This window comes from Nomia melanderi, chromosome 5 (assembly GCF_051020985.1).
Source record: "Nomia melanderi isolate GNS246 chromosome 5, iyNomMela1, whole genome shotgun sequence".
Classification (NCBI taxonomy): domain Eukaryota; kingdom Metazoa; phylum Arthropoda; class Insecta; order Hymenoptera; family Halictidae; genus Nomia; species Nomia melanderi.
The window spans coordinates 1,231,600-1,250,560 of NC_135003.1; the positions used below are offsets into that span (position 1 = coordinate 1,231,600).

The 18,961-nt window shown below is 27.6% G+C and overlaps 2 protein-coding genes across 4 annotated transcripts; one reads left to right on the forward strand and one right to left on the reverse strand.

Moving 5' to 3' along the window:
- Positions 1-1,564: 1,564 nt before the first annotated feature.
- Positions 1,565-18,648, reverse strand: Brf (Brf RNA polymerase III subunit). 2 transcript variants are annotated; one of them, XM_031971598.2, is made up of 15 exons: positions 18,275-18,648; positions 17,703-17,916; positions 17,535-17,619; positions 17,299-17,435; positions 17,095-17,199; positions 5,178-5,327; positions 4,822-4,915; positions 4,610-4,742; positions 4,424-4,520; positions 3,827-3,982; positions 3,673-3,752; positions 2,714-2,951; positions 2,276-2,447; positions 1,979-2,160; positions 1,565-1,833 (listed from the first exon to the last, which is right to left on the reverse strand). In XM_031971598.2, exons 2-15 carry the CDS (start codon positions 17,914-17,916, stop codon positions 1,688-1,690), a joined length of 1,989 nt encoding a protein of 662 aa, XP_031827458.1. In that variant the 5' UTR covers positions 18,275-18,648; the 3' UTR covers positions 1,565-1,687. The 2 variants fall into 2 exon arrangements, with proteins under 2 accessions (XP_031827458.1, XP_031827459.1); XM_031971599.2 differs by lacking the exons at positions 17,095-17,199; positions 17,299-17,435; positions 17,535-17,619; positions 17,703-17,916; positions 18,275-18,648 and adding exons at positions 5,455-5,585; positions 8,173-8,366.
- lute (BTB/POZ domain containing protein 3 lute) lies at positions 7,184-17,301 on the forward strand. Of its 2 annotated transcripts, none has more exons than XM_031971600.2 (7): positions 7,184-7,422; positions 9,596-9,883; positions 9,958-10,105; positions 10,177-10,393; positions 11,893-12,079; positions 12,146-12,324; positions 12,444-17,301. In XM_031971600.2, exons 1-7 carry the CDS (start codon positions 7,326-7,328, stop codon positions 12,906-12,908), a joined length of 1,581 nt encoding a protein of 526 aa, XP_031827460.1. In that variant the 5' UTR covers positions 7,184-7,325; the 3' UTR covers positions 12,909-17,301. The 2 variants fall into 2 exon arrangements, with proteins under 2 accessions (XP_031827460.1, XP_031827462.1); XM_031971602.2 differs by lacking the exon at positions 7,184-7,422 and adding an exon at positions 8,398-8,800.
- Positions 18,649-18,961: the final 313 nt, after the last annotated feature.

Genomic DNA, 18,961 nt, shown 5'->3' on the forward strand with positions numbered 1-18,961 from the left:
TATAGAGTTATCTATTTACGTTTCTATAAGCTACAAATTTAAAGTACCGTTAACAATAAATTTAAAAATTATTTTCAGAGTGAATACGATAAATGAACCAAATACAATATAATAATCTAAAGTACATTAAATACTACATTGAAACACCTTAGAGACTAATAATAATCAACACCTTTGAATTTCCAAGCTTAGCTTGCCATTTTAAATGTGAAATTCCGAATAATGCATTTTAGATTAGCTACAAATTCGTTGCGTTCGCACGCGTTCGCTGGTGGCAAACAACGGTTTGAAACAATTGAAGATGTATTGGATTAAGCGAAGGGAAGGTGTATGAAGTAATATGAACGGTCAGCATGCTGATTTCTATAACAACGTAACAAATGTGGCCAATATTATTATTTTTATCTGTATCGTTCCGTGATCTCATTCGCCTCGATCTATCCTACTTGAGGAATTGCTTAAAACCGCCTTCGCAGGAACTCTGGTAAGACGAAAATTTGAAAATCGATGATGAAAAGTTTATTCATCACATGACCGCGGACAAAGAGACGTGGGATCAGAGCGATTCTTTGCAGTTCGTTGATTTTTCCGATCAACCAACAATCGGCGGCTCGTCTTTTAGTAAGTGAAACTCGAGCAAGTTTAATGATGTTTCAGATCGTTGAACGCCTGTGGAATTCACGAAAATTTCACATAATGCATTCCGTTTACAATCGGGAACTTAATTTCAAATGTTCAAATTCAGATTACTCGCTTTAAATAAAATGACAGCCAAATATTGTTTTAAATAAATAAAAATTCTTGCAATAGAAAGTTAATAGATGGGTCGAAACGACCAATTTAGGACTTCTTCTTTTAGAATTATTGTCAAGATATAAACGACTTTCTGGGAAATTATGAAATAAATTGTTTTGTGATATGTAAACTAAAATGTAAATGAATCAAAATTTCGATAAATAAATATATTCTTATAACTCGTATAAGAAAATTATAACAATGCATTTATTAAAATTTCATGTAATAAGTTACCAAAATTTTTATCAAAATTTGAAATAACGAGATGTAACTTGTATAATTTAATTATAATTCGTATAAGAAAAATATAAATAGTCGGTTTGTCTGGTTGGTAGCTCTAGTGTTAATCAAGTTGCCTTGTCATTCATTACGCGTTTATCTCGCCGAATATGGTTGCTTTATGTTATGTTGTTTACACTATAGAGAGTATTTATACTTTATATATATTATACACTTATTTTTTTATATTATATTACATATATATAATGTTTGTATGAACTTTTTTTATTGCTCAGACGAACAAAAGCAATTTTTACAATTGGCTTATGTTTTTATTTTGTAACATCCTATATATTTGAAATTTTACAATGGTTCAAAATAATTTAGCATTTGAATGTTGAAGAATTAATAAATATATTTAGAATTCTCCTAATGTTTTCGTTTTTATGTAAATGTCTTAATATCTGCATGACATAAAAATTCACTTATAAAATTTTGTGAAACTTTTTGAGGATCCGTTCAAGTGCAAATAAAAACTAAAATGTTAAATTAAAGAGTGTAATATTTATTAAATGTAGTACATACATGACATAATAAAGTAGGTACTTATACTGTACTGAGACCTAGTATCGTTACAATCACAATAAATAATAGTTTATAAAATTATAAATAGCTAATAATCGTCTTCATCGTATCCATATCCATAATCATTTTCTTCTTCGGATCCATGCTGTTCAAGCATTTGTCCGACTGTCATTTCTGTAGGATCAGCATCAACTTCAGCTTCAGCATCTTCGTCAATATAATCATCGGTTTCATCTAATTTTTAAAACAGTTTTATTATCTTTATATTATTAATACAAAAATGTTACATAAAATTGAAAAAATGTACGTAGAAAAAATTAAAGTAAATAATTTTTGTCCAGTTAAATTAAAAAAGAAAAACAAAAAATTAACGAATTACCTAGATCACAGGTGTCTGCTTTTAGAGCCGCAGATTCTATTCTAACTTTATCATGCGTTTCAGTTACTGTTTTTGCTTCTTCTTTTTTCATTATTTGTACTTGTGGTTTAACTAAACGGGATCTTCTGGTTGATGTTACAGTTAGTTTATCTTCCGATTTTAATGGACTGAGAAGACTAGACCTGCATTAATATACAAATAATTACTAAAGTTTTTATTACATGGAACAACCAGTAAAAGTAGCACAATAAATTATTTTTAAAATATAATCATCGTTATTCGATACATTATACTAACGTTTTACTAGAAGATGCAGGATTATCCACTTCTTGTTTAGGGGGAACATCTTCACCAGCTTTTTGTAGCTCCTTACTAGGTGTATTTATAGTAACATTTAAACTTTTTAATACTTCATAATTAATTTTGGATGAAATTTTCTTTTCTTGTAACATTTTTTCTATTGCTTCTCCTATTAAAACAAATAATAATTAATAATATAGATAACAAAATAGAGACAATTAAGCGTTAACAGTATCAACTTGATATATATGATCACTATTGTATATTATAAAGCATAATAATATTAATTAAAATTTAATTGAATCACCCTTTTTTTATTTTATTAATGTGATTTTTTATATATCTTTTTCGATTAAAGATTTTGTTTTGATAAATAGTTTTAATGAATAGTAGAAGATTAAAAATCCATTTCTTTAATTTGACGAATATTATTACCTGCAGAATTTGCTGGTGTCTGACTTTTATTACGTTTAGTGGTTCGTCGTCTTTTCTTTTCTTGTTTACCCTCTTCCTTTTCTTTCTGTCGCCTTTCTTCCTTTTCTTTTTGTTGAGCCAGATATTCAGAGTTTACTTTATTCCATAAATTATGTTTAAACTGCGCTTCCTTTTCTGACATAATGTAACTATCTAATTCTTCATCATCCAAATCAGTGATGTCGATCTCACCAGAATTCTAAAACAATATACTATAAAACACTATATTCATAAATAATAATAATTTAATATTAAAATAATTATTACAGATTATTCATTTAATAACCAGCAGTATCTTCTGTGGATTGGGCCAATTAAATTTTCGATGTTAAATTGTCTATGTACAAAGTGTCTTAGTTTAATTTATCAAAAAAACATCTTGATCGATATGAAAAACATGAAACAGAGTTTCTAAAATAACAGTTATAGAAAAGAAGACAAGCGTTTAAATATATTTGATTTTACGATCATCTCAAAAAAATCTGCAAATATTTTACTTTCCGCTCGAACAAAAATTTCTCAGACATTAATAACCATTTTCTACTACAGATAAATTCACATACTGAATTAAACAATAATTTATTTATCGATCCATTAATTTAAGTTTTGGGATCGTTAATTACTACAGAACAAATTAACAATTGTTTGGGGATTATAAAAATATATAAAGCCTAAACAGACAATCTTCTCGCAGTATTACTTTTAACATTTTTTTTTAGTCACATATTCGTCCGAAGAAATTTAAATGGAAAGAGTTACAGTAAAAATATTCTAGATTAAAAGCAAAGTATTCATACAAATTTTAACGAAAATTTAAACGTACATAACATTTTTCATAAAAGTTAAATCTTGATTGATAAAAAAATAATCTTAATTTGTCTTCTCCAACAAAAATCATTGTTGAAAAGTATAGTACTCACAGTTTCAAATGTTGCATTCCCTTGATCCCTTGCTTCCATTTCTCTATCAGTTGTCGATATTATGGAAGCAATATTTGGACCTTCAAATAATTTTAAAGATTATAAACTTTGTGATGTAACAGTTGCAATTTCATTACAAATTTGTATTCCTTACCAAGACCAGTAATTACATTATTATTGCCATTATTCATTTCAGAATCCCGAATATCGCTTTCAGGATCGTCGACGTTATTTTCAACATACTCTTTAATTACATTTAAATTGCTTTCTTGCACAAATCGTTCTGTATCTTCCCTCTCTATAGACTCGACTGAAAATAAAAATATATTTTATATAATTTAACAATATTTTATGAAAAAGTAATTTATAAGAATGATGATATACTGCGTAACAAATTTGAAATTTTCATATTCACAGCATTTTTAAATAAATATAATATATAGATGGTTCCAAAGTTTAATATAATCTTTACAGGTAGGTTTTCAAAATTTATGTTACTACGCTCCCCTTTAAAAAAAAACTAATCTTAGCACCTCCCCCCTTTATTTCATAAAATAATAGAGACAAACTAAACAAAAAACGAAATATGGCAAAATTATATTTTTTTTAAACTTTTCGCGCCACCTTCTGCAGTAATTCTTGCCTCCAAGTTTGAAAATCGCTGCTTTACAGTAATTACCATGTTATAATTAAAACAAAATTATTTTGTATTAAGTATTATCTACTAAATATAATGACTTATATTAATTACCGTTTTTTCGGTTTCTAGATCTTCCACCTTTACGCTCCTCCAATTGTTTATCAATTTCAGCTTGCAATTCATTTATTTCTGTATCTATGTTTTCTAACTATAAAAGTTAAATTCATAGTTATACATCATATACATAATTCATTGTATATGTTTGCTTAAATTTATATTAAAAAATCTTTTTCATACCCTCTGCAATCGTTCTCTGTCCTTTTTCCGCGCAGATTTGAAAGCTGGTGGATCTTGTTCCTCTTCCAAATCGACCGTCATAAACTCCTCGAGGGTTAATGCACTTGACGGTGTATCGCCAAATTCTATAAGCCTAACAATGAATCGAAACCATACAAAATTACAATACGTTGTAAACTTGCCAAAAGAATATATATTGGACACTGACCCACCTTTTTCGTAGTGTGGTTTCGTGTACCTTTACAATTTTTATGATATCCGCGGGAGACCTGTTGAACTCGTGTAAACGGGCGGCCATCAGTAAAGCTATATCAGAAGTAAAAAAATTTTTTAAATTTAATCTTTCTTCAGCCTAAAATTTCGATAGATATATTTATATAATATATATTTCGAAATTGGTTATTGCCCATAGAATTTAAGATGTTACAAGTAAAATGAAATAATAATCATACAATTATAATGAAACTGAAGAAGAAGAAGAAAATAAACATTGGCTACCATCTATATAAAACGAAGTAAAATTATTTGATAAAATGAAGTCAGTTGATTGAATAATATTTTTTTATACCAGCTCCGCACAGGCCGGATGGTTTACGTCCGCTGTGAATACTATCCCTCTTCATTCTTTGAACAACTCGTATGGCAGTCATAGATACTTCATGGGTTTTATCACCAAATTCCAATTTATTTGCAAATCGCATAATGTATAGACATGGATCTGCAATAAATAATATTCTGCGATAAATAGTATTTACTTACTAAAATTACGTTACATTCTGTTCATATATTCTTGCGAATAATTGCGATTTGTTTTCCCAAAAGAAAAAAACATAAGACGTACTGACCATCACAACAATTGTCCACCTCAATTTCAAACACCCAAATTTCAGTTTGCAGCGATTTTGGAATATGAGATATAGGTAGGACTATTATTACAACAATGTCAGTTATAATAACAGCCTCTTCTATTGAAAAGCTGTAGAAGTAAGAGTTCAAGTCGCGTAAAACGATAAAAAGAAAGTATAGTATTATTGGAGAAGGGCAAATACGGTGGTACAAATATTTTACTTCAATATGAATTTTAAGGTTCTTTAACACATTCACTACCAGCGCTTATTTCGATGAAGCGCTTATTTCCTCAATTATAATATTTTCTTCGATCCAATAAATCTTCTAAACAAAGTATTAGAAAAACGAAACTGAAACGAGTCCTTGAGCTTCTAAATATGATGTCGTAGTTTATAATTTCTAATAACAATATATATATAAAATTAATTTCATTTTCATTATATAAAATATAGGATTACGGCCGTCACAAATATGTGACGTTGGTAGCGAACGTGTTAAGGGGGTATTTTCATTTAGGATTTGAAAAAAATCGATTTTTTTGCTTGCATTTTCTTAAAGTGTATCCTCAAAAATATCTGTGCAAAGGATATGTCGAATTCTTAAAAATGATGAAGGGACAGATATTTAAAGAGCACTGTTACAGTATAACACGATATGTAGCAGCAGGTATATTCTCTCCCTTACTTGGCACTTGCTGTGTCTTTGTTTATGAAATTTCCTTTTAAGTCTCTTTTTATGTCCCTACATGGCCCTGGACTTGCTAATTAATTGGAAATATTCGATATATAGTTTCCTAATCCCTAACACTATCTGTTCCGTACGTAAACGATACAAAAACTTTTTAAACGCATCTTTCTCTTTCGAGAAAATGTTTTCAAACCATGATTGACACGATGTCTCAAGATTCAATAGTCCAATTGACTTGAAATTTGAACAGGTTCTTCAGCAGACTTGTTGCTATAGTCGGCGCCTTAACCAATAAAAAATTTGAATCTTTTATCATTTTTTAGTATACTAGAAGTAAAAGGCAAAGCCTTAAATACCGTAACTTGAACTTTAAATTGCCGCCATTTTTTAAGCAATAGCATATTTTAATTCCTTTGGTAGGGGCTATAACCACATTCATACCGAATACAATCAGACCTCGTTTTTCTGTTTTCGTTCACTACACAGCCGGAATCATGTCAAAAATCAAAACATGAACTTTAAAAGTGACTTTCTTTAATACCGTGTGACTCTCAAATTTTTAAGTATTTTGGCTTTAAAAAAATGTATAGTATAGTTTAAATGTTAGTAAATACATGTGCGAAAAGTCAACAAAAAGTAGTGTCCAGATTTTACAAAAGAAATTCCCATAGTAAGTCTAAAAACAGTCAATCCAAATGAAAATACCCCCTCGAAGTTTTCATAGTACTCCGCAAATGTATTTATAATCTTGCTTGGAAAGATCCAGTAGGAAGAAAAGCACCTCGCGATTACAATTCAAATTTAAAGTGATTCCTTTTTATTTCAGTTACAGAATTTGCGATTTGTCGGCAATACATCATTATAAATGACGTTGCCTTGAACAATGCAATTTCCTCCTTTACTCTTTCCTTGTATTTGAAAATCTAATAAATATTTAAATAAATATAAAAATGTAACAAACATTATCTGGGAAAAGAGTCATACTGCTGCGCAGATAATAGCGGACATTTTTTTAAAGACACCCGATATATGGACGCGCGTGCCCTAAGTTGTCGTCTATCGACCGACGTACGAAACTACCTAACCAGCGCCCGTCTGACATGGCGCCCATGTAACTGAAATCCAAAATCGTTTGGTGTCGAGATTGAACAAAAACAGTTAACAAGTTTGTAAAGTGACGATGGCGAAGTCGAATCTTCATTCAAAAATATCAACGAAACCAATGAAACGCTCCCAGGATAACGTCACAGTCAAGCAGACTCATCCATGGTTATACGGTGAGATATTTATTACTGATATAAATAAACATGTAATATACAACTTGAAACTGTTCAGACATTTGTCACACCAAATTAAGTATGGAAAAAGAGAATAATTAATATTTTATGATTAATTATTTTTAATTTATATTTTATATATATATATATAATTACATCCATTATTGTGTCTGTGAATAACGTTTAACAATAACAAAGCAGTTTGTTTTTTCACTACTTTACAATTGTATTTACGAGTATTTCACTTGTAAACTTTGTTATTTCGAGTGATCACTGAAATGACTGGTCTGTTATATCGAAATATTCGTAAACGCTAGATAAAGTCACATCTCAGGGAAACCAATCAAGTAGTGCAAATTATGTTATTAACTTTTCATTTATTTAATGTTAGAAGAAACTTTAATAATTGTATTTTGTGATAACTCTATTATAAATTTTATTTAACGGCTGTAATTCTATTCATCAAATAATTTCGCGTTAAATTGATAAACGTAAAAATATTACATTCGATAAATTTTATTCTTTTACTATTTTCACCCATACGTTTGTAGTACAATCTTTGGATTGCCATAATAAATTTGAACTATTATAATGCTAGAACATTAGCATCTGTAATTGAAACAAATTAGTATTTATAAGAAATAAAAATGAACTATTTTTTTAAAGTAAATAATAAGTACTGAAACAAATTTGTTATTACCATATTTATATACTGTCTTTGATGTAATATAAATTTTTTATTATACTTACGCGTAATATTTACAGTATATTCTTATAAAATCGCAGACTTTCATTGTATCATAAGAAGACAAAAGATAGTATAAAAATCATTATTTTAATCAATACGATGGATAATTTGAAAATTACGAAAAGACATTAACCTTAACGATCTCGTTAATAATTGTATGCATATGTATTTATTTGGCATACGTATCACGTGTATACGAATCGCCTACGAAACTGCACGAATGAAAGCGGAACAAACCGAACACTATCGCTGCGAGGTTTTATTGTTGATGAGCGAGTGTTTTGCTTAAAATGCGCATATATACGCGTACACGTTTAATTTGTGGTCGTAAGAATTGAAAATAAGAGGGGGCCTCCAAAACTTCGGTGATACCGATCTTTGTAATAATGTACACTAACGGTAAAACTCTTAATAATTTGATGGTGTGCGTTCATATTGTTGGAAATATCGTTGAATATTAAAACGATATATCCTTACATCGCTTTAAAGCGACGACAAATGAAATGAAATATACATAAATAAAAAATTGTAGTGATTTTAGAAAGAAAAAGTTCTATTAAATACTTTGAACGCTTATTAAGATTAGTAATATGTAATAAGATATTATTGACTTGTATAACCTCTTTATTGGTAAGAGAAGGAAATGCTACTTTTCTTAATTGTATAGGTGCGATAGTAATTTTCTGTAGTCAATAGTTTATTTCGAGAAAAATAAAATTAATGCAAATTGTATAAAAATTTGTATAAAGAATTGTATAAAGTTTAAATTTATAACTATCAACAATCAATATACAGCAGCTTATTCTTACAATTATTGTTATACTGCATACATATGTTTCATTTATGTTACATCTTTTTATTATATGAATCTTATTTCTTTATATCAATTATATCTTTCAGGCGCGTAGTTATAAATGTTAGTTATGAACTGTTTATAATGTTTTCACTTTAATATAATCTGTAGGTAATATTAGAAATAAATATATTTTATAGTAAAATGACGTTAAAAAGATTTCTTTTTTCTTGTTTACAAAGAAGTTTTGATTATTTTTAACCTTCCAATACACAGGTTGAATTCATAGGATCTATGCAGAAGATTATTATTTTTTTATTACCATGTAACTTTCTTGCAATTCTTTAGCAGTTTAAGATTTATTGGACCAATAAATCTTATTTTATTAATAGTAGTTTTATGCAAGTATATGTAATATTTATTAATTTAAATATAAACAGAAGATTGAGGCCCCTTAGACCTTATCCAAACATTTGAGTGTTAAATAAAAGAATATCCAAAATTTTTTTAGATACAATAAGTGTGGCTATTTATTTATCGTAAATTTTCAAAGAATTTTTGATAATTTGAGTTATTTGAAGGCAATAATTTAAAAAAGGTGACAATACAATGGTTGATATTATATGTTGTAGAGGGTTTTGTACCACTTACTGAACCAGATTCACCACCAACAGTAAGCCCACTTTCTTCTTCCATTGTACTTCAACGTGAGGGAACCTCAATAAACCAGCCACTTAGCGCACCTGCTTCGCCTTTGTCTTCCTTATCATCCCCCATAACTCAATTAAATTTATCATCACCCGAAGATTGTACACAAGATCCTAATTGGCAAGCAACAAAACCCACTGTACGTGAACGGAATGCTGCCATGTTTAATAATCATCTAATGGCTGATATTATATTTATTGTTGGCAGTCCAGGTAATTCATTATAATTCTCCGTTTTAGTGTATTTTCATTACTTAAAGTTGAATAACATTCTGTATTACTAATAGGTCAAACACAGACAATTCCAGCACACAAGTATGTTTTAGCTACTGGTAGTTCTGTATTTTATGCTATGTTTTATGGCGGATTAGCAGAAAATAAAAGAGATATAGAAGTACCAGATGTAGAACCAGCTGCCTTTCTTGCACTATTAAGGTAAATATGCTTTATTTTTATGTATTTATTAACTTCAATTACACAACATTTGTTTGATATTTTTTTAACAGGTATATGTATTGCGATGAAGTGCAATTAGAAGCTGATACAGTATTGGCAACACTTTATGTTGCTAAAAAGTACATGGTCCCTCACTTAGCCAGGGCATGTGTTAATTACTTAGAAACAAGTTTAACAGCGAAGAATGCATGTTTACTTTTAAGCCAGTCTCGGTTATTCGAAGAACCAGATCTCATGCAACGTTGCTGGGAAGTAATAGATGCTCAAGTAAGTTTAGATAAAAAAATGTTAAAATCTTTTACTTTAAATGATAATTTGCACATGATATTAAAAACTAATTCAAGTTCATACTCTGATGATATTAATCATACTGTGAGTTTTTATTCTTGCGGAGATATTTGTTTGAACAAAAAATTAAAAGATTCTCAACATGAATTTACTCGTAAAACAATCAAAACTAATGATTATAACAATAAAAATATAAAGGATCGACTACCCATAATATCACATTGTCTCAGTTTATCGGAAAATGATTGTTTCTCATTATTTAGTGACAAACGATTATCATTTTCGTTGTTTCGAACTCGAAGTGAACCTTATTTTATGGACAATAAATTAGAAATTGAAGTGACACAGAATATCACTTACGAAGATAATTTTCTAGAGGAATATGAACACAATAAAAGAAATTACGGTAATTTTCAAAGAATATCGCGTAGTGTAAATACAACGTTAAGTTAAATAAATAATTAAAAATTATTTTTAAAAGTTTCATATATAATTCAGTTATATTTAAAAAATAATATATTATTTATATATTGATTTATGTAAAATATAGAAAACTAGTTAATCAAGTTATAACTTTAGACTCTTCAAAAACATTGCAAATAAAATTATTTGCATACTTTCTAAAGATATATTGATTACTTTTGAGAAAGCATATTTAAATAAAATGTTTAATATTATTATGTATGACTTTTACTTTGTTATACTATTTATACATTAAGTACATGTACTTTTCTTTTGATTACGAGGCATAGAATTGCAAAGAATACACAATTTTATAAATAATGAAAATATGAAGATGTGTTCAACGTTTTTTGTATAAATTATTAAATCATATGTAAAGTTATAATCATTTAATACCGACACTGATTTAGAATTTATTTGTATTTAACTTTGAGGTATATAAATTGTAATCAAATTAATACGTTTTTGAAAAACTTTTAAATCAATTTTTACGTAATGCACTCACATTTTTAATATACACATGTAAAACATATTCCTCAATTCTTTTTCTATCTTTAAACCACATCTGTATAATATAATAAAGGAGTTTTGTAGAAAATATAATAATGATAAAATTAATAAGAGTTTTGATTGAATCATTTCAATTATATTTTGTTCTACATTATTTATTTTTTGTAGTTCATATATAATAGTTGTATGTAATGAACTGAAATTATTTTTAATACAGAATACAATATTAACTTGTATGTATTTGATATATAATAGATACTAAATCGAGAATTTAGAATTGCATTTTTGTTTATTATGATAGTTTATAAATATTTTGTCTAAACGGAAGGTAAATGAAATTTTTAAATGTAATTTTTCAAAAAAATAATTCAGTTTTGTTTAGGAAAATGTATTTTCTATTTTCCTTATAGTATGTAAAATATAATAGAAGTTCAATTTATGTAAAATTAGGAAATGTATAAATATATATTATTCAATTATAAATATATATGTAACTCATTATTCAGGCTCAAATGGCACTAAGATCAGATGGTTTTGTGGATATTGATATACATACTCTTGAGTCAGTACTTTCTCGAGAAACATTGAACTGTAAAGAAATTCATATATGGGATGCTGCTCTGCGATGGGCTACTGCAGAATGTATTAGGCAAGAACTGGAACCCTCAGCAGCAAATCAAAGACGACTATTGGGTAAGTATCACAATAACTATTTTTAAAATATAAAACTGGCAGTACTGTCTCCATTTTCTATTTTAGGATCTGCTCTGTATTTAATTAGACTTCCTGCCATGAATTTGGAAGAATTTGCCAACAGTGCTGCACAAACAGGCATCTTAACTCAACAAGAAACAATCGATGTTTTTCTGCATTTCACTGCTAGTAACAAACCTCAGCTGTGTTTTCCTATTAAACCTCGAGTAGGTTTAAAAACTCAGGTAAATTCTACAAAGGAAAATGTTTTCTTAATATTATTGGTAGCTAATTACTTCTGTCACTAAGTAATCGTTTCTGAATCTCATGTGAGTTAACACTAAAATTAATTTTCTGATTTCAGGTGTGTCACAGGTTTCAGTCATGTGCATACAGATCAAATCAATGGCGCTACAGAGGTCGATGCGATTCAATTCAGTTTTGTGTTGACAAGCGAATTTTTCTTGTTGGTCTTGGACTATATGGAAGCTCATCTGGTGCTGCGGATTACAATGTTAGAATTGAATTAAAAAGACTGGGGATCATTTTATCTGAAAATAGCACTAAATTTTTCTCCGATGGTTCGAGTAGTACGTTTCACGTGTATTTTGAAAATCCAATTCAAATCGAACCAGAATGCTATCATACAGCTAGTGCAATATTAGATGGAGGAGAGTTGAGCTATTTTGGTCAAGAAGGCATGTCAGAAATAACAGTTGGTAATGTAAACTTTCAATTTCAATGTAGTTCAGAAAGTACGAATGGTACAGGTGTACAGGGAGGACAAATACCTGAGTTAATTTTCTGTGGACCGTCAGCAGAGGACTGACGGAAGTATACTACGGAGATAATGGTTTAATTGATGGTTTCTGAAACTATGTACCTTGATATTTTTCGAGGTTCTATACAATTATTATTTTAGGTAATATTTTTAAGTTTGCAAAAAGTTATATAATAGGTGCACTCTAAGATTTTAAACATTTACATCTCCAACTTTACATATTGTTACATTGAATGACTTGTGTAGAAGAATAATAATCTTCTTCAGTTAGCATACTCCTTGAATTGTAGTTTTGATACTTTACACATTTTTTTTTCATTTATTCTTGAAGTCTGAATATCATAAGAAAAGAAAAATAACGTCCCCTAATAAAATATGCAATATAAGGTAAACGATGTTACTTTTTCTTTTAATTTGGTAACTAATATCAAATTTCTTTTAAAAGAAATTCAATACCTATATATACAGTTTAATGAAAAATATATTTTCATGAAAAACACCTATAATATATAAATAATGGATGTTTTTTACATTGTTATATCATCAAATGAAATCATAAAAATATATATCATAATAATAGACACCAAGCATCTAAACAAAATTTACTATTATTACTCTTCCAGTAAAAAAGTATTGAAATATAAACCATTTATTTCAATTAAAACTAAAACTTATTTATATAACTCACGTTTCTTAAAACGATAGAGTGCATCTACCACTATTTTCAGTTTATTTCAATTCTTTGTTCAATTTTATTTGAAGGAGAATCGATTTTTTATATATCTTAAATATTTAAAAAATCACTTGTAAATAGGAGACAAAGTACAGCGCTGTTCACTTGAATAACCTCACTTGCTTCTTTGAAAAATTATGGATGATATAGAAAGAGCATACCTTTTATTTTTTATTTTTATAGTATTTATTACATACGTAATTGATAATTTTTGACACTAAACTCTTCATTTATTAGTCATGTAAATGTATCAAGGTATTATCACATTGAAAAATCCAATTTTGTACTTTTTTATTCTATTTTCTCTGACACATCAAAGATATTTAAATACTTTCTCAAATTCTCTTTGCCTTCCAAAATTATCAAAACAACTCCATACCAGAAAATTGCATTAATTTTTTTCATCTAAAAAATTATATTTTGCTGTGCAAATTCGAGTCAAACTTCAATATGCCTCTCCTTTAACGCAAATTTTCTTTACATTTTTTTGCATTAGATAAACAAAGAGTTCAACTTCATGTTTAATTTTTTTAAGAAAAACGTTGCATTAGAAACTTTACGGAAGATTAATCTCTTTTCCTTTTTCGTTCTGTTTTTGTTCTTCTTTTATAAATTTTCCCGTAATTTTTAGAGTTTTTAAGGAAAACATTAACATAATGCATGATAATAACATTATGAAAAATAATAGGCATAAAATTTATACACCTAATTCTGTTCTTATGTGAATTCTTTTCACAGTATTTCGATTTAACACGATCATCTAAATTCTAAGGAATTTAGTAATTAATATACATTAATATAAATTATTTCTTCTTAGACCTATAGATAAAGTATTATCGTGATAGAGAAAGTATTAAACACGTGAGACTATTCAAGTGGATACATCTTTTGTTTGTCCTAACACAAGATTATCAAATGTTTGATAAAAATGCGGATTAACATGAATAAGTATCGTCTATGTACCAGTTTGTATTACAAACATGTATTTCAGGGCTAGTCAAGACTGAGAGACAATTGTCCGCGGACAGTCTGCAAACGACGAGAGATAAAACACAAGCCTTGAAATAGTCCGCGGGCAAGTTTTTAGCCTATGCGTTGTTTTCCATCACAATAGAATCGATTAGGAAATAGTAATTTGATGTGGACGTATGAAATTGTTTGTAAACAGTCTATGTACATCGTCTGGCGACGTCGGTTTACTATTCGTAAATGATGTATGTATGTAGACAGTCTACAGACAACATATTTCAGTTTGGACTAGCCTTAACTGATAAAATAAGAATTTAGTATATATTTCCCTCCTTTACTTTAAACTTATATATTTTTATCCATAACTATTGAAGTGAACAGCACTGTACATAAGGATATCTGTTACACATTTGAGAAGGCAGAAATGTAAAAGTAATTTTTAAATTAGTAGAGAATGATTGGGAAAATTTAAAAGTGTTATTTAAAGCAACACTTACAGTCTTTGGTATCATTGTTGAATAGTAATATAAAGAAGTAAGTAGGGATTAATTAATCTTGAAAAATGCATAATTACTTTTCATTACCAAATATTAAAAATATTTTCAGTCACTATTTGTTAAATTTATGTTCTAAAAGTCATAAGTGAACAGTGTATATTGTCATTTTACTGAGTAGGATATATTGCTTTGCTTATGTAGGTGATGATGCATTTTAAAAGGTGTAAAATACAATTTTAGGGTATATTATGATTGAAACTGCCTCTGTAAAGCAACATTACTTTTTGTACATTACGTTATTTTACCTTTTTTTACTATTTCAATATAGAAGTATGATAAGAAAAATATTTTTTATTTTCCTTAATTTCTTAAAATTTTTAGTATAAAGGTTTAAATACTTTACTTTATATACTGTATAATTATATGTATGTATAAAAAATAACGATATAAAGTAATTGAAAAAAGAAAAACATTTAACTCTTAAACGTAGATTTTTAGATAAAATAGAATTTTTTTATACATAATAAATGTTATAATAATATTTCGTATGATCATTCTATGACATTTCAATCATATTTATATCATTTCATAGTTTACTATCATTCATATAAAAATAAGAAAAAAATTTTAGTAAAATTTGAAATGTAAGTGCATATGTATTAGTGAATTAAGAATACCACCAATTATAATTCTATTCAATTATGAGCATTATATTATATTCAGCAAGGCCATGGAATTTGGCACCAAAGTTTATATTGCAACATAGCCAATAACGTTTAGAAAGTACAATGAACTATAATACCAGTAATAATAAAATGTACAAAAGAATGCCTTTCTACTATTAGTATTTTCAGTCAGTGTGAAAAAAAAGGATGATTAAATTTTGAGAACACTTCTCTATAATTGATTCAAGATTGGGATTTTATTAATAAAAAATAATTTTACATCATTACTTCATAGCAATGTTTGAAATGTATATTAAATAACATTTATCTCAAATTAACACTAATCGCTATGGATAAGCAATAAATTAGTTTTATGCCTTGCATTATAATAGTTGAAAAATGATTTAAAGATAAATATTACAGTAAAACATTTGCAATGGTATGGTGTGTAAAATATAAAACCTATGATTGAAAATTACCACAGAAGCAATAAATGAATAATAAGAATCTCGTTTAGAAATAGTGATTTGACATTATATTTTTATGCATCAAACAAAGATTCTTAAAATACTTCAATTATTAATAGCGTAAAGTCAAGAAAACAGACTTTAAAATGATATTATATGATATTATTATTGATAAATTAAAGGCACAAATATTATATTTATCATTTAGAAACTTTTGAATATTTCGATAGTTGTACGATTTTATTTTTTATTTTGCAATTTAGAATTATAAACATTATACCTCTAAAATTGTAATACGAATAGCAGTCTATATAAAGATTAATAGTGTTTAATATACAACGTGACTTTTAAATTTTTTGTATTTTATTTTACCAAAAATAAGCAAATGTAGTGATAATTATTTGTGATGAAAATTACTTATAAATTGAAGATTATGTTTAAAAAATAAAACATGAAAAAATAAATATTCATAAACTAAATTTCTTTATTCCTATTACCAGAAATATGAAATTCTCATAATCATTTATTATATTTTGTAAATTAATTATTACAAAAGATATATTTTTATTTTACAAAAGCTTGATTATTTTTTTAAATTTGTATATTATGCAATATATATTATCAATACAATTGTATATTTTTAACAAAATCCCAATAAAATTGGCAATTTATTTAGCTGTAATATAATTTACACTTAATGAGTTGGGTATGTTTCAGAATTAAATGATGTAGTGCTGGATTTAGTTTTATACATGTATCTATTTCATTTGATGCTAACCATCCAAACAAAAAGTCTTGTTGCCAAGATGAACTCAATATGTTAATAAAATTCATGTAAATATAGAAAAACATGATTCAAAATATTTACATAGCATGCAGATCTAAAATGTATAAAGTGCTCACCTGCTGAAGGTATGTTGATGCAAAGAGCTTGTGTAAATCGGAGATATGTGCGTCCCAATTCATACACACAAATTTGAAGAACATCGCTGATGTCAATAAGCATATCTAATTAATTAGTTAAGAAGTTACATGATCTCTCACTTGATTGCATTTCATATTGAACATTTTACTCTATTTATTATGTTTTGAAGATATAAAGGATACGTGCAGTGCCTTCGGTACGACAAGTAATATAAACACAAGCTGCATGATTGTGAGCTTGTTTTCTTCCTCGAGTTAAATGACGGTTTAAAGCCATTTTATAAAAATTCATAGATGTATCGATGCAGTGTTGGTTCAAACTAACAATAAACAATAAACAAAAATGAGTGAAATTTGTAGCATACTTATTTTAATTTAATTTAATTTAATTTAATTTAATTTAATTTAATTTAATTTACCGTAATTGCATACACAAATGAGTTATTCCTTTTCTTGCATTTTGTAAAGTTATTCCCCTTGATTCTTTTCCACTCACATGATATGCTATAAAGTGAGAAGTTCAAATATTTAATATTCTTACTTCACATAATTGTAAAATTGTTTTCTTATAGTTATGTAAAATATACCTGCTCCAAAGCCTGTAGCTCCACCGGTGCTATCGTTAGCAACAAATTGACCAAGTACCATCATATTTCCAGATGGTGTTTCTTTAAATGCAGTTTCGCTAACAATAAGCTGATCTTCCAGTACAAAACCACATTCTGTGCATACTGCATCTCCCCTGGATGGATCAGTTTCAATGTCTGTAGACCCACAATTTCGACATTTGTTTCCAGACATCTGTTAAATAATAATAAATTAATATATTGAAAAAGAATAATTTATTTTATGAAAATATATTATATGAAATTATATGATGCAAAACTAAATATTCTGTACTTGTTCTTTTACCATCAATTATTGTTTATATTAAATAATATATTTAGTGTTAATGAAAATAAAAAAAAGTAAAATAATATTTAGTTTAATTTCTACTAAATGAATAATATGTTTTTTAATAGAAGTAATTTTTTCTTATAAAATAATTTATAACGTTATCATTAATATTAAACGCATTGAGTCTCAAATATATTTTTGCCGAATGTACATAGAGAAATAATAAGTTTAATTAATTAAGAATAAATTATTAACAAAATACCTTTGTAGTGTTATAATGTTTGACGTTTAATTGTAAATACACCACTGCAGTTGTGTTGTGATATAGTAAAATCTGATACTTAAATTAACATTCAATAATTATCATATAGTAACTAACTAATAACTTATTACATTATTTTTTATATATAATGATATAGAATCAATAAAAATATCACTGTAATATTTATTAAACAAAATAGTTGTGATAGGTTAGATTCAAACCACACATTGTGACAAACATGACATATTGGTTAGACAGTTGGATGTTAGATGTGAGAATTTCCGGGTGTACTTCGTAAAGCAAGAGGTGTTTAACTTACTCCCCTTACACTAGTAACTCGGAAACAGCGTTCCCCCACTACCTCTACTCAAGGAGCTGCACGAGACTGTGTAAGTTAGTATATGAACATCTGTAAGTAGTGTTTTATTAAGCATAGATATAAAAGTCAGTACTTTTATAAATATAGAGAGGGTAACTCTCCGCGAGGGGAAAGTCACTATGGAGCTTACGAGTTTTCAGTTCGACACCCTTGTTTTAATGGGTCATTTACTACCATTTAACTTTTTATTAATAATATTGTTATAAAATTTACTGCAATAATTGCGTAATATTATAAACTAAACTTTTATTTTTTTTTTTAAAGTTACACTGATTCAATGATAGGTGACAACACAAGCAAAGTATAAC

Excerpts from the sequence above, each read along its gene's own strand:
- lute (XM_031971600.2), top strand. The coding sequence starts at position 7,326 with ATGGCGAAGTCGAATCTTCATTCAAAAATATCAACGAAACCAATGAAA. Across the intron at positions 10,106-10,176 it reads GCCTTTCTTGCACTATTAAG|GTATATGTATTGCGATGAAG; the intron begins GTAAATATGCTT and ends TTTTTTTAACAG. Across the intron at positions 12,325-12,443 it reads GAGTAGGTTTAAAAACTCAG|GTGTGTCACAGGTTTCAGTC; the intron begins GTAAATTCTACA and ends TTCTGATTTCAG.
- Brf (XM_031971598.2), bottom strand. The coding sequence starts at position 17,916 with ATGTCTGGAAACAAATGTCGAAATTGTGGGTCTACAGACATTGAAACT. Across the intron at positions 17,436-17,534 it reads CATTTGTGTATGCAATTACG|TTTGAACCAACACTGCATCG; the intron begins GTAAATTAAATT and ends GTTTATTGTTAG. Across the intron at positions 1,834-1,978 it reads AGCAGACACCTGTGATCTAG|ATGAAACCGATGATTATATT; the intron begins GTAATTCGTTAA and ends TTTAAAAATTAG.